The 18,857-nt window shown below is 45.5% G+C and overlaps 7 protein-coding genes across 7 annotated transcripts; 3 read left to right on the top strand and 4 right to left on the bottom strand.

Annotated features, from left to right (window-relative positions):
• Positions 1–1,073: 1,073 nt before the first annotated feature.
• On the bottom strand, positions 1,074–1,691 carry TREMEDRAFT_61394 (uncharacterized protein; the record flags this gene model as incomplete). Its single annotated transcript, XM_007003573.1, has 2 exons — positions 1,074–1,392; positions 1,561–1,691. 2 exons carry the CDS (start codon positions 1,689–1,691, stop codon positions 1,074–1,076), a joined length of 450 nt encoding a protein of 149 aa, XP_007003635.1.
• Positions 1,692–2,632: 941 nt separating this feature from the next.
• On the bottom strand, positions 2,633–3,055 carry TREMEDRAFT_61393 (uncharacterized protein; the record flags this gene model as incomplete). The annotated part of the gene is made up of 1 exon (XM_007003572.1): positions 2,633–3,055. The coding sequence occupies one exon, from the start codon at positions 3,053–3,055 to the stop codon at positions 2,633–2,635; it is 423 nt and encodes a 140-aa protein (XP_007003634.1).
• A 749-nt stretch (positions 3,056–3,804) lies between these two features.
• On the top strand, positions 3,805–5,588 carry TREMEDRAFT_29315 (uncharacterized protein; the record flags this gene model as incomplete). Its single annotated transcript, XM_007003230.1, has 5 exons — positions 3,805–3,923; positions 4,023–4,128; positions 4,350–4,631; positions 4,892–5,212; positions 5,418–5,588. The coding sequence occupies 5 exons, from the start codon at positions 3,805–3,807 to the stop codon at positions 5,586–5,588; spliced, it is 999 nt and encodes a 332-aa protein (XP_007003292.1).
• Positions 5,589–5,841: 253 nt separating this feature from the next.
• Positions 5,842–10,428, bottom strand: TREMEDRAFT_43427 (uncharacterized protein; the record flags this gene model as incomplete). Its single annotated transcript, XM_007003313.1, has 8 exons — positions 9,663–10,428; positions 8,674–9,609; positions 7,753–8,588; positions 7,338–7,539; positions 6,813–7,111; positions 6,281–6,599; positions 6,007–6,079; positions 5,842–5,876 (listed from the first exon to the last, which is right to left on the bottom strand). Exons 1-8 carry the CDS (start codon positions 10,251–10,253, stop codon positions 5,842–5,844), a joined length of 3,291 nt encoding a protein of 1,096 aa, XP_007003375.1. The 5' UTR covers positions 10,254–10,428.
• A 300-nt stretch (positions 10,429–10,728) lies between these two features.
• Positions 10,729–12,029, top strand: TREMEDRAFT_68261 (uncharacterized protein; the record flags this gene model as incomplete). Its single annotated transcript, XM_007003658.1, has 5 exons — positions 10,729–10,864; positions 11,099–11,232; positions 11,346–11,399; positions 11,513–11,580; positions 11,933–12,029. The coding sequence occupies 5 exons, from the start codon at positions 10,729–10,731 to the stop codon at positions 12,027–12,029; spliced, it is 489 nt and encodes a 162-aa protein (XP_007003720.1).
• A 553-nt stretch (positions 12,030–12,582) lies between these two features.
• On the bottom strand, positions 12,583–14,723 carry TREMEDRAFT_38450 (uncharacterized protein). Its single transcript, XM_007003263.1, has 4 exons — positions 14,331–14,723; positions 13,995–14,123; positions 13,789–13,886; positions 12,583–13,673 (listed from the first exon to the last, which is right to left on the bottom strand). Exons 1-4 carry the CDS (start codon positions 14,603–14,605, stop codon positions 12,754–12,756), a joined length of 1,422 nt encoding a protein of 473 aa, XP_007003325.1. The 5' UTR covers positions 14,606–14,723; the 3' UTR covers positions 12,583–12,753.
• A 212-nt stretch (positions 14,724–14,935) lies between these two features.
• TREMEDRAFT_61388 (uncharacterized protein) lies at positions 14,936–18,652 on the top strand (the record flags this gene model as incomplete). The annotated part of the gene is made up of 10 exons (XM_007003571.1): positions 14,936–16,002; positions 16,132–16,674; positions 16,800–16,855; positions 16,956–17,008; positions 17,054–17,199; positions 17,303–17,467; positions 17,568–17,710; positions 17,993–18,171; positions 18,383–18,426; positions 18,589–18,652. The coding sequence occupies 10 exons, from the start codon at positions 14,936–14,938 to the stop codon at positions 18,650–18,652; spliced, it is 2,460 nt and encodes an 819-aa protein (XP_007003633.1).
• Between the last annotated feature and the right edge of the window lie 205 nt (positions 18,653–18,857).

The following is an 18,857-nucleotide window of genomic DNA, read 5'->3' as shown; positions in this document are numbered from 1 at the left end:
ACGACCCCGCGGATAGTCCTGTTTGTTCTATCCCCTGTGTCCACTGTGGTATGATCCTGGGGAGGTACTTCTGGTTGTGTCAACGAAATTGTAGGAAGAGGATGTCTCTGTGTCGGCTCTGGGGCCTCTGTTGATTGTACAGTATCGTTTGAAAGCTCCATTCGGTTCGACATATCGTTGACTGAAATTGCTATCAGATATTCAGCTACGTGTGCGCTAGTCTCAGCTGACTTAGCTGATCGACGAAATAATACGAAATTGGAAGCTCGCCTACCTCAACGTACCGCTTATAAACCGGTCTTGATACAGTAAACATTCGAACCGCGTCAAATTATCATAACTCATCACAATGGATTGATACTATGTCCTCCTCTCATGTCGTTCTCCACCTCGCTAACGACCTCGTAAACGACTACCTCATATTTGTAATCTTATCCTGTGAAGTCTTCCACTCCATAAATCTAGACATCTCCCTGCGGCCTGAAGTCTGGCCGGGAGGTCCTCCATTCATTCACTAGAAGAACGTGACTTGCGACGACTTGGGTATTCTGGATCGCTCCACATCTTAAGTGATCGTACTACATCTTGTTGGAGTATGAAACAGGTACGTAAGTTGGAATTGATGTGAGAAGACACGAAAGTCTGGATTTTTGATATAACTGGAAGAGGGGTTGGAGAAAGGCGGAGATGGAGAGATTGATAGATTATATAATCTAAGGTTGGGGAAGATATTGGAGTGGGAAAGACGGAGTATATAGCCGTTTAGTGGAAGATTGTAACGTACTTCACCGAATTTTCGAGTAAGTAGGAGTAGTAGTGAGTGAAGGAAGATGTAGAGAATAGACGTTTTGATGGTAGTCATGATGTGGAAATCTCGTAACACCAAAGGGGTATAAGGCACAAGGCAAACGTCTTCCCGTGCGCCGGTCTAAAGTCTACAGGCGTATTTTTACTCGTACATATGTACTTCAACGCTTCACTCAAACATCATGCATCGATTCCATGTCTCTCAACCTAGCAAGGTTTATCATTCCTCTCACTCTGATGAGATGTACCAGTAAATAGTCATGTGACTATTCCAGATAACTCTTCTTCATCTCTCCGTCTTCGGAGAACTTACGTTGGTCATGACCGGAGCTCAAGTTGCCGATTTTGACCCAAGAATCATCGTCCGGATCTCCACCTTCAGACTGAGGAGCAAGTGTCGAAGTCTCAGAGACACCGTCATCTTGGGGTGGGCGCGGGTAGCTACCTGTTCTCGACGGGAAAGGCGGCCTTGTAGAGACGGCGCTGGGAGGTGCTGTTTTCTTTGAACAAGGTCTAGAGATAGTCTTCTTCGTCTTTCCCGAAAGATCCCCCTTTGACCGATATATCTCCTGTTGAGCAGGTCTTCTATATGATCAGCGTATCCTTCTAAGACATGTCAAGAGAAGGGTTACGGACTGGAAACCCATGTAAGGCAAATTTTCTTTAAACTGGTCTTCCTCAGGAAACACAAGAAGGGGGTGAGAACCAACTGTGTGGAAAGTGAGTGGAACAAGTCTCCCATCAGCCGCCCACATGACTGGATAAACACTTCTAATAGCCGCCGCTTGACTCTCTGGTGTGTAACGGGTATTTTCTACCAAAGTAGATGAAGGGATTGGCTCAGGAACATCAGAGTCCAGTGTGACATTCAATCTTTCTGACATCTTGAGTAGTTTTAGATAACTCGTATAGTCAAGTTGATGATTCGTATGAAGATAAGGAGGGAGAAAACTCCATTTGATCTGGGTTTTATTATAGAAGTTGGAGTGGAAATCTTATTCACATTGAAGGAACTTGGTTCGTACTCCGCCGGTGAACGGACGAGATCCGTCCGAGATAGATTTGATCCTCTTTTATACTTCTCATATGATCGATATAAGCTGGGTTCCAATCCGTCATGGGAAGTTAGATGAAACTCGAGGTCTCGGCGTCATGAAGATCGTATATGTGGGAGAGGAGGATTAGATTGGACATTGATAGGAAGGTATCAAAATGGAGTTTGATAGAAAGTTACCAAAAAGAAGTTTTGTGTTCTGTTTTGTGGTGGTGGATCTAGGGCACGCCCGAGAGGGATTGACGGAATGAGCCATGCAACATATGGGCAGACCGGCCGGACAAGGGTTTGATGGTACCCATGACGCAGGTAGATTGTGTAAGATAGTGAGATAGTGAGATAATGTGAATATCGTCGGGGAGACGTGGAACAGAAGAGACGATGATCCAATCTCACTCACCGAGCATAATCTCGTCTCGCCCTCGACCTGCTTAGACACCCTTAGTGGGTCCATGACACATAAATTCCTCTCAGTATTGGCATGTGCTACTGTCCGATCCAAGATGAAACAATAGTCCTCACGTCTCCATGTAGTCCACAATTTGAAACAAGTCACCGGTCAGACCCCATTCCGATTTGTAAATATGGTGTTACTCTGACAAGCCGGGAAGGTCAATGTCCCTGCTTACCCAGGATCTATCATGAGGTCAGAGATGTTGGGATAGAATCACACGTAAACCAAGTAAAGTGCATCAACGCTACGGGCCGTATATGCATAAGGAAAAGAAAATTTGTTCCGCATCCTCTCGCGTTTCCCACTGTAAGACACATTCAGGTGAAGGTTACTGAGGGTTGGATGATATAACTAACAGGTATACTCTCAGATTGTGTGGGATATGAGGGAGTGACAGTCTCCACACTAGTTGAGCTTCGCTGACTCAGAATCAAATCCGACTCAGTCAGGTCCGACAGTGGGTATCGAGTTGAAGGTTCTCGTCTCCTTGCTGCTGGTCCCTCCAATCGCTCACTAGTGGCAGCTCCGTTCTCGTCAGCAACAGAATCTCCACCAGACTCATCCTTCACTACTGAGTCATCTACCACCATATCATCATCCTCCACCACATCGTCCCCCACATTATCTGCAGAATCTTGGTAAACAGCAAAGACATAAGGATACTCGTCACGAATGCCAGGACCAGAACAACACTCCCCCAGTGGGCTGGGGGTGAAAACTTTTGTCCCTGATTTCGGCATTGATGGTCGATTGACTGGTAGGCTAGCTGAGCTGACAAGTGAAACACGACGACGATCATTTCGGTCTAGTTCGATACTGGAGGTGTGGGATGGTACGGATAGGTTATTGGTGGAAAGGGACGACGACATCGGTGTTAGCTATGATGAGGGAGCTAGAGGTGGAAGAGATATATTTCCTTCAACCTATGTGGTATATAGAAGACATGGAGGCTGTGTGACCAAAATACGTCGCCACCACCCGTGGGAAACCCGAACGTATGAAAGGAAAGAAGGATTCAGTCAACAACTCGGCCGTGAGGGGGAGGGGAGAGGGAAATCGACGGATTCCGACGGAGTTTCATCTTTCTAGGGACCATCACGGACCTTGCTTTCGAATCAGGACTGATGAGAAAAGCGGGTCGGACTCAGAGCGAGCGGTTCCACCCGGACTGCCCCTAAGGGAAATTGCACGTCGCATTGATCTCGCTAAGGTGTGAGAAGGATTGGCAACGCGTTTCTGCCACAAATGTCAAAAGTGCCACACTTTCATGGCCACGTGGGGAGTGGAGGTCCGAACGTTGTGGAGGCCCGGTCAGACTTCGGTGACCGAGTAACCGAACACTCCACTTTGCATATCCTCCACCATCTCATCGTTCACCAAAAAGAATATAAACAGCTCCCATCGAGCACCATTCTCCCATTCACACCTATCTTTCCATTCTATCCGACTTTTGAAGCTTGACAGACACTCTTAATACACATACACAACCATGGCACCCCCTCATGTTGAACTAGCTGGGAAAGACGTAGGTCGGATCGGTTACGGTCTCATGCAACTCACTTGGACACCTAAACCTGTCCCGGAGGAAGAGAGTTTTGCAGCTATGAAGTGAGTCATATTTTTTGGTTATGTCCCATTGCTCGGTAGCTGCTATGATGCCACATCATGTGGTACTGGATACTGTATGAGAGGTATGCTGATTGGTAGGGCCGCAGCTGATAACGGTTGTGTCGCTTGGTCTACGGCGACTTTTTATGGTAACCCAGGACATCATCTTGATAACTTGACGCTTATTGGTAAATTCTTCAAGAAGGTGAGTTTTCTTTCTTCCCATCTTTTCATCTCTTCACTTCAATAGGTCCTCACCGATCCTTCATCTTACCTCTCATCATTCTCATCTTGCCTCTCATCTACGTCTCTCACGCTCTGATAACACTTCCTTGGACCACATCACTGTCTCATCCCACACAATGGTCTAGGACCGAATGATAGCCTTGATACAGTAATCAAAAGTGATAGATCCCTGACCCGCAGTACCCGGAATATTCCTCTCGCGTCGTCATCGTCTGTAAAGGTGGTTCCGATGAAAACATACGTCCGGTCAAAGAGAACAGACTTGATTTTTATCGAAACGATTTGAAAAACATCAATTCTTTACTCGGTCGTACGGTTGATGTATACTCGGTGGCACGATTACCACCTGGTATTCCTATCGAAGAAGTTTTTGCCGATCTTAAGGTTTTGAAAGATGAAGGATTGTGTAAAGAGATTGGTGCGAGTGAGATGAGTGCGCCAAGTTTGGAAAAAGCTAACAAGGTGTGTTTTAGTTTTAGTTCCCTTCCATCACTTTCTTCTAGACATATCTTTCTCCACACTTTCTCCACGCTTTCTCTCATCTTCTCTCCCTCTTTCCTCTTTCCCCTCACTTTTCATTTCTTTTACCCTTTACCCTTTTCCCCTTCCACCCATTCCTTTCTTTTGTATGGTCGATAAGATTGTAGCTATCGTGGAAAACGGCGGACAGAGGATATCTTATTGCTGTCAAGTAGAAAAGAAAGCAAACACTGAATGTGAAGATTGTACCTATTAAAATCGTCGAAATCGAAGTTTCCCTCTGGTCATGGGATACAGTCATTCAAGATGCAGTCAAATGGTGTGGTGATCACAAAGTACCAATCTTCTGTTATTCACCTCTCGGAAGAGGATTCATAATTCGAAAATTCAAAACTCCAGAAGATATTCCAGACGGTTCGTTTCAAAAATATCTACCTAGGTTTCAAGGTGAAGCATTTTATGAAAACCTTAAATTGGTTGATCAACTTGATGAGTCTGCTGAAAAAGCTGGAGTGACGACTGGTCAATTGGCATTAGCTTGGATTTTGAGTTTGAACGATTATGTGAGTTTTTGTAACATCACCTGGTTTCTATTTGATCCCTTCTTCTTCTCCCTTTCCACCCGACTCCACCTCCCCATCATATTCAGGACGTCATGTTCGTTTTGCCTAGGGCAAGTGACAGTAGAGGTGAGAGGTCGTCAAGGGCGTTGCATGGTACTTGGTAGATTGTTGAGAGAGAAGGGAGAAAGTAAAATTGATAAGATAGACTATCCCAATTCCAGGTTCTTCAAACCCAAGTCGTATAACGGAAAACGCCGCTGCTGCGAATATCACCTTGTCCGAAGAAGACAAGAAAACTTTGAATAGCACTTTGGCCAAGTTTGATCCTAAAGGAGGTAGATACCCCGATTTCATGAAGGGTTTGCAAATGCAATAATCTTGTGAATCATCGAGAACGGGGGGTTATGGTAGTATGACTGGAGGATAAATACAAGGAAATACTGTATACAGATGGGATGGTCAAAGAAAGATGCACAGAATATTATTTGTTTATTGATCTCGAACAAGAAAAAAACGTCAGACATTAAATATCATGCTTACACACAAAAACAAACCTCTAATCTATTCTATGGGTATGAGAAAAATCATTCCGGACCGATCATGTGACGAAGACGAAGACATAGAGGTGATCAGTCGCTGTCAGTGTCGGGTTCCCTTTCGCCTACTTTGGTCAGCTCAAAGAATGACATTCCACCATTAAAATTTAGATCGGCGACAGAAGATTCCACGTGAATTTTTTGGGGGGAGAATATATGTTGAAGGGTGAAAGGTCGAGTAAAGAGCATAGGACTCACCTCCATAAGAGAGCCATTTGAGTTTCCTCGCTTTACGTCTATCCTCCTGAGCTTTCAATTGATTCCTCGTCATCTGTACATCAGTTGCAGCTCTCAAGTGAGTATCAATCGTCTCTCCCTTCCACCTTTACATCCCCCGAAAGAAATAATCCACTGAAAATGAGAAGGAAAAGGACTCGTCATCGTGGTAGACAGGGAAGATGTGCCAGGAACATGATTAAAATGATGTGAATGAAACCTATCCCAGTTCGAAAACACAAGTCAAACAACTCACCTTCTTCTTCTTTCCCAATTTGGCAACACCATCCGTAACTTCATCCACCCCAGAGTTCGCCGCGCTGGCCTCATTACTAGGTGTAGCACTGACCAACAAAGGTGTTCCCGCTCTAGGTGTCCCGGCTTTTGACACGGTCCTAGATCCAGGACGAGAAGGATCGTCAAAGGCATCCTCCACCAAAGATACTTTACCTTTGGCGGTAAGTTCACCACCGTCGACATTCCAGATTTCGGGACAGAGGGCGGAGACGAATTCTGTAGAATGAGAGATGATGCAAACTGCTCCTGCCCATTCTTTGATGGCTACTGCGAGACCTCTGGAGAGTCAGTGATCAGTTCGTTCTCCTTATGAAGTCAAAAGATTTGTAGAGATTATGCCGTCAAAGTGATGCTCCTGGTGTTATCAGGAGGAAGGGGGAGATTGAAATATAGACTCGGTGAAAGAGGTGAACAGACACTCGACTGATATGTGAGAACGACGGGGAGAGAAGCTGGGTGGTAGACGAATGAAGATGAGATATACCACCCACCCAAGTGCTTCTCGATCCAAGAAATTAGTAGGTTCGTCCAAAAACAGACATTGAGGTCGATTGAACATAGCGGCAGCAATGACCACTTTGACCTTTTGTCCACCGCTCAAACCCTGTATCTCGTTGTACTGTGCGATATCCCCATCCAACCCGACAGCTTCTAAGATTTCTCGGACGGCAATGGCAGAGGTATCACGCATCCCGGCACCTTCACGAGAAGATTCCATATCGTCAAATCGACCGACGAGCTTGCCGAAACCTTTTTCGAGGAGTAATTCACGGGGTAACCATGCGTTGTGCTGATCGTCAGAATCAGATCAATTGTCACAATCATAGCAGGTAGCACGTCGTCGGGGCACGCTTGAGTAGGGACAGAAAACATGGCCGGGAGAAATCAGAGCAAGGACGCATTCTGCAAAGGTCGGATGGGGTTAAGGAGGACAACTGAAGCGATGCGGATACGTTCTTGTAAAGGATAAAGAAAGGACCGAAGCGGATGAGGAGGGAGAAGAAGTGATGACCCACACGATGATCCAATCCCTTAAACTTCACTTCATACTGGAAACTCTTCTTCAACTTTTGTCTACCCAAGATAAATTCAATCTTCCTCAATTCACCATTCTTGCCCTCGATAGGTTTGTCCATCATAGCGATATCTTCATCCGTGAGCACCCGAGTGGCCTTTTCCATCATCTCGCGATCGTGACCATCCTGGTATCTCCATTGACTGTTTGTCAGTTTCGTCCCGTGCAGATATGCAACCTATTCTAGCTATTTGTCAAAACAAAGTATCGACAGGTTCCACACGGATTAAGCGATGGTGTGGTAGATGGGCAATTGTGAGGGCGTCTGTAGTCCGACACGATGAAGCCGACGATACAGCCAATGACATATGTGCGGAGACAGAATAACTAGCGAAATCGGATGGAAATCTACTGACATATATTGAACCGCCGTTTTGGTCAGATGTTGATTGATATGATGAAAAGCATGTTGAGCCACATATCCAACCCTCAATGCTGGATGCTTGCTCACGGCTCCTTCTTGAGGGACCACCTCACCCAACATCACTTTGATCAACGTACTTTTTCCCGCTCCGTTTGGTCCTAATATTCCTACACGACTAGACAAGCTCAAGCTACAACTGACATTTTTCAAACTGGGCTTACTTGCTCCTGGATATGTGAATGTACAATTGGAAATTTTCATGATAGCACGAGTGTTGCTTCTGACTCCTACGAGATTACCGGGGGGAGGGAAAGAGAACTTGATGCTGGTGGCCGCAAGGGTGTAGTACGATTTAGCAGCGGGTACTTTCTCGACGAACTTTGATAAATTACCAGGGTAGTAAGCCAACTTCTTGTCTTCGTAATGAATGATATCGGTACAAACATTGTCGAGAAATCCAGAGTCATGGGATACGATGAGATTGGTAATATCCATTGATGTGAGATATTTTTCGAGCCATGCGACGGTTTGAACGTCAAGGTGATTGGTAGGTTCGTCGAGAAGAAGAATGTCGGCACCGATCAGCATGGCACGGGCCAGTTCAAGCTTCATCTTCCAACCTCCTGAGAGAGAGGCGACGGGGTCGTTTTGCTTCTCTTCGGAGAACCCGACGGAAAGCAGCATGGCGGCTATTTCTGAATGGGTTTTATGAGATAATTTAGGATCGGCGGCGATGAAGTCGATGATGGTCATTGAGGTGTCTTCGCCCTGTAAAGCGTGCTCAACCATGACACAACGGAGTTGATCCTGCGGAGGGAAGCCCTCGACCTGCAGTCAGCGTCGAAGAACGAGAAATGAGACGATGGGTGAATGAATGACGGAGAGGGATTGTGAAGGGCTGACCAATACTCACTTTTCCATCCCTGATAGCCTTCATAAGCGTACTCTTACCCGCACCATTGGCAGCACAGATACCATATCTTCGACCTTTGCGAAGCTTCAAACTTGTATGATTGAGCAATAACAGCCCTCCGTAAGCCAAAGAGAACTGAATGTCACACAGTAATTCCCCTTCTGAACCATCATCGACCGCATCTGGGGCATAACGCTGTTTGTCGATGTCCATAAACGCCTTTCTGACCGCCTGGGTAGCTACGGAACCTTCTTCCGTACCAAGAAGAAGCTTCATGAAACCTCCCAATCCATTCTTCTCCCATATACTTTCGTCCCACCTTCTTAGGTCGACAATATCAGCGACAACATTAGCCTGATACTCGATGGCCTGAGCGATGAGTAGCGCATTGGGCAAAGACGCCGCGAGAGGGATAGAAGGATGCGAGGGGAGCTCGGAGATGTGTAAGTGTGGGACCATCACGGTCAAGGCTTCGGTGACGGAGAGAGGAATGTCACGGGGAGGCAAAGGGGTGGCAGTGGCCGATGCGCCGGCTTGAGTGAGGATATCAAGAGCGGTTTGGGCAAAAGCACGAATTTCGGGGAAAGCGGCACCAATGGCAATCTGTTCTACACCTCTGACGAGGGGAGAGAGATATCTTGCCGCCACAGTGGGATCACGCACGAGCTTGACGAGATTACCAATGACCACACATGTCATTCGTTGAGTATCGGTGGAGCGTTCTTTCAACGCACGAATGAGAAGAGGAACGAGGACAGCCAGAGTAGGTGCGTTGACCTCTGCGACAAATGTTGTGGATGATAGTCCCTTGATGGTGGTCGGGACAGCGGCAGGGGAGGCCATGGCCGATACTAGGGCGGAGACATGTTTGAGGACGTCAGGATTTGGGAGGGTGGTACACAATGTCGTGGCACATTTGACAGCGGCGGCGGATACCTAGATGGTCAGCTCTGTTCGAAAGGCACCAGGTATATGCTGAAGGAGCTGACCTCTTGTTTGGTGTCATGCATGGCATGTTCCACAAAAGGGATGACATGTCCCAATTCAAAAGCAACCCATTCTTCCGCACCTGGCTTGACGAGACTTTCCATAGCTTTGAGTGCTGATACTTTACTTCTCCATCCTTTAGCGTCGTCTAAAGTTTTACAAAGTACTTCCATTGCCACACGTGTTCCTTCAGAAGGGGTAATCTTTAGCAAAGCGTTTATCGCACTGGTCACCGCTGAACGTACTTGCTGACCTTTATCCATTGAGAGTGCCAAAAGAGTAGGAATGAGAGGAAGGAAAACACCTTCTACTCCAGTACCGAGAGAACGACATATTCTTTCCACCAATACTGGGGCAGATTCTCGTTCGTGACCAGAAGGAGAATTTGTCCAAAGTTGCACAACGTCAATAATTCGAGCATCTTGGATAGCGTCAAGGGAACGAGGTGCTTTTTTGAGTGTAAGAGCTATTGCGTCGGCGATAGATTTGGCCTCTGTATTTGAAGATGCTGATGCGAGCTTTATGAGTTGATCAGACAAGGTGGAAGGAGGAAGTGGGGAAAGTTGAGGGTGACCGTTGGCTACGGGGGACATGATGCACGTGTGGCGGTGTTAAGCTGAAGGGTGGGAACAAGAGTATATCTGCCAGTTTTTGACAGATGTATGGAAAGAAGATGAGTGAGTGGAGAGTGAGATATCTCGCCTTGTCGGAGTGACAAGATGATACAGTATGTATGAGAAAGAGGAAGGATGGATGGGGAAGAAGCACAATGGGAAACTCAAGACGTCGCGCTTTTTTGAAAAAAAAAGTTGCATCGATCTATGAGCTGTATCAGATTTATTTAAATTTGCCACCCATTTAAAGCCACATCATTCAACTTGGTCATTTGGTGGGAAGACAAGACAGGCGCGTGGCTGGCAAACCCTATCCCCCCCACTCTCACTACTTTTCATCTTACACATATACACGTATAATCTTTGTAAAACACAGTCAGCGACCGACCATCTTGGCGAATCTCAACCACGCAATATCAACCCATAGACGAAGGATAGACACGATACCAAGTGCATGGCGCGGACCATTTCCAGTCCACAAAGAGGAGGAGGTAGGCCGTCTACCGAGATGGCAGTTCCGGTCGGGGGACCGAGGCGCGTCATTAATACAGCTAGGAAGAGTACGGGAGGTAAAGCTCCCAGGCGGATATGTGAGTGGTGTTTTTCCTTTCTTTATCCACCCTGTCATATTTTCTTCCTTTCCTACACCAACAGTCCCTCTGTAGTTCAACGAACCCTCTGTGGCAGGTTCAATACAAACACGCCGAGTTATCCGTCACAACATTGCACAAAGGGTTTCGTATAATGACCCAAATGAATGTTTTAGATGTTAGTGTGGAAACCTAGGGGGAAAAGTGAATATGGATACGAAAGCTGATATTTAGCGGAAGTACAACCAGAAAAAGAAACGCCAAAGAAGAGACATCGGTTTAGACCTGGGACTGTAGCATTGAGAGAGATTAGGAAATATCAAAAATCAACAGATTTGTTAATAGCAAAATTACCATTTAGCAGAGTTGTGAGTATTCGTATTCATCTCATCACCATTTCCTTCCTTCTTATTCCTTTAGATTCCTGGATCATCTGTCATTCACTTCAGTTTTGGTACGGACATTGAAAGTTGACAATCAGGTCAGAGAAGTCACATTAGATATGGGTTCAGCAGCAGCTGGTGATCTTCGATGGGTAAGTGTTCTTTTCTCTATCTCCCACTCCGTTTTCTCCGCTTCATTCTAGATCGGTCTTTAGGGGTATTTCCTAGCTCTCTTTGATGGTGAAGGTATATACTGATTGACCAGCAATCAAGTGCTATAATGGCATTACAGGAAGCGGCAGAGGCGTATTTGGTTCATTTGTTTGAGGATGCGTGAGTTGTATTTTCCATCTCCGGAATCTTTCCTTTCCTGTAGCAAAATCACCATTCACGGGTTCGTACAGCACTCGACCACTTGTTTGAAGGGAAGTAGGAAACCCCGAAAGATTGAATATCCCTCGCGGGGTAATTGAGAGGAGTGAAGAAAGAGAAATCTAGAACATCGACAAATGATTATGTCCGGTTGACCGCGTTGATGTTCGCTGTCATATGGAGGGTCAATATCACACTGAAACTCGAATTACAACATAAGAGCTGGGACATTGTCTTCGCTCAGGTTATCACACTGTTAGGAAAGAACAAAGATTTGGGGTCATTTCGATGAGGTGGGAAAGCTAACGTCAAGAAATCTCTGCGCCATCCACGCTAAAAGAGTCACCATCATGCAAAAAGACATTCAACTAGCAAGAAGGATCAGAGGTCCTTGGGCAGGTTTAGGATGAATATTCTTTGAATCCTTCCTTCATCTTATGTGGTTCCCTTACATAATCCAACTCATTCGAACTCCGCCACATATCAACCTTGTTCCTCTTCCCTCTCATTCCGAATCTTTCTGCTAAAGGGCGACCATCTTGTCCCCTTCCTCCTTCTCATATCTCACTCGACGACAAACGACTTATCTATATTGGCATTCTTGAACCCTTGCCTCTTTTCCTCTTTTCCAAATTCTCCACATCATCAATCTCGTTCCTTTCCTTTCCTTTTCAAGTCTTACTCAACGGGAAGACGTCGGGGTCAATTGAGACGTTAAAAAATACCATTTGACTGCATCTCAGGGTCGCACGAGGTTTCGTCAAGGGGATACTAAGGTTGTGTATGATGTTGTCAAGTTTTGGATGCCAACATGACAGAGGGGCACGAATGGATTGAGAGATTTGTTTTTGAAATATTTTGGATTTTTGAAATGACGACGATAAGTGAAGATGATAAAGGGAAGAAGAAAAGGAGGAGATCTATAGGAAGCTAAAAATTTGGATACCCTCTCGTGAGAAATTTGAACTTTATCATGATACATTTTCTATGCACAAATCTATGTCATCTACTTTTAAGAAAATCTAAACAGATCTCTTTTACAATGGATAATTCTTCCCGATCGACCTCCCTTCCTCATTCAAACTTCTTCAAATGAACAAAAATATGTGAACGGTTGAGCGATTGAGCAACGATTCATTGAATAGAAGTTTTAACCTCTTTCCATCCTTTTCTTTCAAAACAAGCAAAAACCAAATCATATCCATCAAACTCATATCCTATCCTATCTTTTCTTTCGTATGTTTCTCCCAATAGATTAGACCCAAAAGCGTTCCAAGCTCTTTGTTCAGCTTCTGAACCCGGTCCGAAAGACGTAGGAGTGGAAACGAAGAGGGTTATACTGAGACGAAAAGGTTGAAAGATGTTTACGACTGTTCGAATGAGTTGAGGTAAAGTCGGTCGAGTGGAATTATGGTTTCCGGATTTGTTCACTGGTGTGATAGGTGTTGAAGGAGAAGAAGAAGAAGGAGATGAGTCAGAAGGAAGAGGAACGTTACATTCGAAAGAAGCGTATGACCAACCTTCTTCAGGAGTCACGTGAATTGTGAAATAACCTCCTGGTTGATCTTTTTCAGACGATCCGGAAATCTTCTTTTTGGTGCAAGTGGAAGGAAAAGGTGATCCGGAACCTATCACTCCATTTGCAGAATATCCACATGGTGTGAAACCGAATGAATCTAGTGTGGTTTCGTCTGGGAATATCCGATCGATTCCTAATTGTTTCGAAATGGTTTTACCGAGTTCATGTCCGTTTACTTCTTCCGAATCGTCCATCTGACCAGAAGGTGTGGAAGAGGGGTTAGAAGAGGTGGAAGGGAAAGAAGAAGAGAAGAAAGGTGAACGGGCTTGGGGAGAAAGATGAGTCATGAGGATTTCCAAAGTCGTATCTTGATACAAAGAAGGAATGTATTGACCGGGAGAAGGTAGTGATGGGATATAAGTGGAAGAAAGAGCTTCGTCGCCGGGTAGCATTGGGTGAGAATTAGGAGAGGTTAGGTATAGAAGCCAATGATCGCGGTTCATAGGACCGACAGTATAGGCTGAACCGACCGAGCCTGCAAGTCAGCTTCACTTAGCTGGTTGCGGTGTCTAAGAGAGTGAACCGAGTGGAAGGAGATATTTAGTTGAAGGTGAAAGGCAGAGAAGTGGAGGAGAGGAGCGAAAACTGACCGAAGACGGAATCAAGGAATGTCACTTCGTCTCTCCAATCTCTATGAGGTCCTTGTTGTCGTTCTGGGAAGAAGAATGATTTCCGAGAGTAGAAGCATCTTAATGATCAGTCTCACACTCTCATATATTTGATTTTCGAGTTCATCCTGATGACAATACCCGAGAGACTACGCTGGAATGATTAGGATATATAGGATAACACTCACCGCCAGACTTTGGTGAATCCACAATACTCCCTGGCGATATGAATGATACGATATAGACCGAGTAAGTTGAGGGTCGTCCCGCACGTTTTAAGAATGAGTAAGTGAGGTGCGACGAATAAAGATGATTCACTAAATGTCAGGGTTCTTTCTCTCCACGTGTTCCGTCGCTTCATGCTTCCGATGAGAACCATCTCCCAAGGAAGAATCCCTCGGATTTCAAAGAGCAGTATTACCTCTCAATCCAGTTTATGGGCACAACCTCAAGCTCAGAGTATGGAGTAAGGAGCTATAAGGCTGAAGGTCTTTAAATAAGGAGGTGATGAGGACCGTACTCACCTAAGAAGATACGCATCAATCTCTTTCCCTTCAACCACACTGAGAACCTTACACCTCACAATGTTCAACATTTCCTCCCACACCTCTCGAGGAACACAACGTAAACCCTTCCATTCCGTCCCGTCTGGAGTCGAGTCTGCTCGCTTACGCAGCTTTGATGCTGTATGACTTGTAGGCAAGGCATCTGGGGAAGGGGCGAACCATACCTCCAGAAGCTTTTCTGGACCTTCAAACGGACCGGGTGAGCTGCCTTGGTCAAGAGTGACAACGGACATTTAGTGATTGTCGAGTAGTGAGAGAGATGTGAGCAGTCTGAATATAGAGTAGCGATGTCAGGGAGCTGAGGGGATGATGGGGAGCATGATGCTGCTTGCTTTTTGTCGAATTTGATGGGGATGGAAGTGTAGAGTAGGACGATGATTTCGCACCGAGTTAACAGGGAGGGCCAGGTCACGTGATGGAAGCACCGCCACAACGACGTTTTACTGCCGGCTTTTCGGAGTTTAGACGCCACGTGCCATGTCCGTCAGTCCGCGTCTCGGTCATGGAGGATTCTCTCCTTGTCCGTCTCTCACTGTAAACTACTCCAGCTTGTACCGAACAATATGAAATACCCAAACGCCTTGGGTGACATCCCAAATGCAGCACAAGAGTCAAATCGTACCAACAGTATACCTCGGTACAATTACCTAGACTCTCCTTCATCTTCCAATCATCCTCACTCCACTTCCATCGAGCAAGGGAGGATACAAACTTCTCCATTGTACGATCCCCATAGCAACTTTCTCGGACCCTTACCTGATGCCTGTGATGAGAAAATCAGCAAGAGTCCCGTCCTCGAGTCTCAAGACGGTCAGACTGGTGAACATGCTCATGGGGAGGTGACGGAATCGGCATTGAATCAATTGTTCAAAGATCTCGATCAAAGTCATGAGGCTCAGATTCAACAAGATCAACTACTCGATCCTACTTTGGCGGATCATGATCACCAACTGGATGACTATCAACATGATCATAATCATTCTTCTACCAACAGTCAAGAAGGTCAATCATATAAACGTAAAGCGACTAGTAGAGCTAATATGTTGGCTAGAGGTGGAGCTTGCGAATTTTGTAAAAAGAGGAAATTGAAATGTACCGCAGAATTACCTTCTTGTTCAGCTTGTATTCGAGCTGGGAAAGAATGTGTTTATTCTCAAAAGAAACAACGGAGTCGAGTTCGACAATTAGAAGATCGGCTTGTAGAACTTGAAAAACGATTAGAAAGCACAGGATCAGGATCAGGTGTATCAACTGTAACATCTGATCAAAATTCAACATTGGTCAATGCGGTTCCATATCTCACTTCGAGAAGAAGTTCGGAAGCATTGATTATGAGTCAAGCTCATCATGTGTCTTTGACTGAAAGAGACGAGCTGTTTTCTTTACCGACTCCTGAAGGTAGTTTTACCCTTGCTGGTTTGGACATGACGGGGGGAACGGGAATGGAACATATTGAAGAACCGGATTTGATGACTTTGGCAGATGCTGCAGCTGCCAACGCTCCGGTTATGAGAAGGATGTCAAGTGATGATTGGCCTTGGGAAGGGATGACGGCAGATGCTATCGGTCATGCCTTAGTACGTGCTGTGGAAGGAGGCAAGGGGATTGGAGAGAAGATTTTGACTCATCTGTAAGTAATACCTTCCCAACTTCCGAATCATTATTTAGCCCACCGTCTGACCTTTCATCCGATTGTTTATGCGGCTTCTTTGTGGAACGATCACAATCTGGAAACAAGGACCTATGGCTAATCAACTAGAATTCAGATATACGTCACAGCACCTCCCTCTGCTATGCTCCTTCTCCTCGACGCCTGCCCCCCTCAAACCCTCCTCCATCGCCTTTCACCAAGCTCTACAGATCCTCCTCATCCTTCACTCCTTCTCGCTCTACTCCCGTTTCTCCTCTCGGCGTCCACATCCCCGGCTCTATCCGCTGATGATCATGTCGACGTCATCTCCACGCATCTCGTTCAGTCCAGTCGTATGCACTCCCTCTCTGCCTTATCTATGGCCGACGGTCGCCTCCTCGACCTCGTTGCCGCTGATACCATCCGAGGCTGGGGTTTATTCTGTCGCGCACGATTTCTGGATGGAATCTCAGATCTGATCGGATTGGCGGTACGATCTTGGTCCGCAGGTCTTGGGAAGTTGGGCGGGACGGGGGCGAGGTTTGTCGGTGGAGATGACGAATGGAAGGTCTTGGTGGAACGTAACGCGAGGATAAAGACGTTTAGAAGGAAGACTGCTGTTCATCCGCCTCCAAATTCTGCTACCGATTTGGCCGCGAGGATAAAGCTTTTGTGAGTGGTCCGTCCGCACTCTCCGAGTACGCCGCTCCCGTCCATCCCTACATCTTCCCGTGTGGTGTTTCATTCTGCAGTTCCCTCACGATTGGGGTATAAGGGAAAGCAAGGCTGACACATAGCTGGGTGGTGTATGTTGTAGAGAAAGCAATGAACATTGGGTGGAACTGGCCGAGCGGTATGTCTTTTGTCCTCTTCGCCCACGAATCCTATATTCCCTACGGCGTATATAAGCTATGTGACATTGCGAAGTATGGTCGTTTTAGAGCTGATAACAGGCTTCAACGAAGAAGAAATATCCACGCCTTGGCCTAGAGAAGACTATTCCTCCGTACGTTCGACATATTTGTTCTAATAATGTGATCTGACTTAGTAGCCTGAGGCGCTCAGAGACGATCGTGGGATAGCAGATTTTTTCGATCTGAACAATACATCTCCGACATGTAGCGGTGTATCCGGAGGTACAGATTCCGATTGGTGCGTTCTGGTCAAAGCGATCACACTCCAGCATCGGGCTGCTAGGTGAGTTTCTCATTCGTTTTCACTTCTCTCCCAACTCACCCAGACTCGTCTGACGTTCTCACATCCCAAGGGATTGACATGCAACTTTTAATTGACTGTATAGACAATTTGAGATAGCTCCCAATGCCGCAACGACACAAAGAAATTCTGATCTGGAAACGGCGACGGTAAGATATATGCGTTCTCTTCGTCCTGTCCCTTCGATGGGATCACATGAGACTGCCCTCCGCTACGCTACATTGAATCTCGCATGGACCATTTTATACGCGTAAGTGTCTTTTTACCCAAACTGCACACTCAAGTCCGTCTTCCCAGGCCATCCTGCATATCCTTCATCCGGGTGTAAGTAATATACTGATACGACGCAGAACATTATGTCTGTGCTACATCAAGAAAGAAGTCGATTCGACTCCTGGGAGTCAAACAGGATTACCTGATCAGATTTTAGATACGGCCGAAAAAGCTTATGGTCATATTGAAATGGCTATGAATGGAGGTGATCCAGATTTAGGTGAATCATCATTCCCTTCTCTCTTTCATACCTGCCTTAGCGACCATTTTCCTACTACCATCTCTCACAGACCTATTGTTATGATCTGCATTTTACACTCAGTCGACTCTGTATTATGTGCTCGGAGTGTGTTTTTGATTGCTTGCAAGTCAACTGTGTATCATTTGCTTGAAGTGGATTCCTGATTGTTTACAAGTCCGCCCGAACAAGTGTGTGTACAGTAATACATCCAGGAGGATCATGATCCAGAGGAGTAACCTCACATAAGAGCTAACGTTGTAGAAGGCTACGAACTTTTAGCTGTGGCATGTTGGGCAGATTTAGCACGTTCATTAGCTTTATACACTTTGAATCTAGGTTCAACACGTTCACGAATTCGTTCGAAAGATCCTATTTTCATTACTAGAGCAGGAAGAGCAAGAGGGTTGACAGATAAGTTTGTCAAGGCTTATGAGATCATTGTGAGTTTTTTCTTTTCTTTTCCCCCCTCCTCTCTCGTCTTCAACTAAAGGAGAAAACAAGGAAAAACGATATAAACCCCTTCGTGAAGGATCCAAACATTACTTCACAAGTACTGTTTTATTCATCACATATGTCAAATTTCACAAACTCTATCCGAAATATAGAACGCAGACTTTTGGAAACTGGAAGGGGTCAAGCTAATCTACTCAGGGTAAAAGAACAAAAGTAGGAAAACATTTCATGCTTGTTTTAGAGTGAGCATCTTCACTTCTTTTCTATCTTTTCATCCTCCTCATACCAATACCATTTTCTTCGACACGACGATATTTCATTTCTTAGTTTGAATCGTATTTCAGATGAAATCGTACGATTTGAGGTAAAACAAGGATGAGTTGGGGAACACAATTGACATGCAGGAATCTGATGATGGGTTTCGAGGCGAAACAAGGGGAATACAGTAGAGTAGATTATGTTGCTTGATCGTGTTTACCGTATGGACGTGTTCATGTATTTGTATCTTTCCTTTTTTAAGATGAATTTGGGTGTCTTCTTCAATATACAAATTGGTCCCATAACGTGTTATTGCTTGTGACACGTATGTTGCCATTTGAGAACTTAAGACGACAAGATCATATGCATACAATAATCACAGAAGTCGACAAATGGCTCATTATACGTTTTACGT

This window comes from Tremella mesenterica (genome assembly GCF_000271645.1).
Source record: "Tremella mesenterica DSM 1558 unplaced genomic scaffold TREMEscaffold_3, whole genome shotgun sequence".
In the NCBI taxonomy this organism is placed as follows: Eukaryota; Fungi; Basidiomycota; class Tremellomycetes; order Tremellales; family Tremellaceae; genus Tremella; species Tremella mesenterica.
Note: the sequence above shows the minus strand (reverse complement) of the source record. Positions and strands in the feature narration are given on the sequence as shown.

Bases quoted from the DNA above. Each gene is read 5' to 3' on its own strand.
- TREMEDRAFT_38450 (XM_007003263.1), bottom strand. From the start codon at position 14,605: ATGTCCGTTGTCACTCTTGACCAAGGCAGCTCACCCGGTCCGTTTGAA. The intron at 14,124-14,330 runs GTGAGTACGGTC...CCTGACATTTAG, and splicing joins ATTGATGCGTATCTTCTTAG to TGAATCATCTTTATTCGTCG. The intron at 13,674-13,788 runs GTCAGTTTTCGC...GCTGACTTGCAG, and splicing joins ATTCCTTGATTCCGTCTTCG to GCTCGGTCGGTTCAGCCTAT.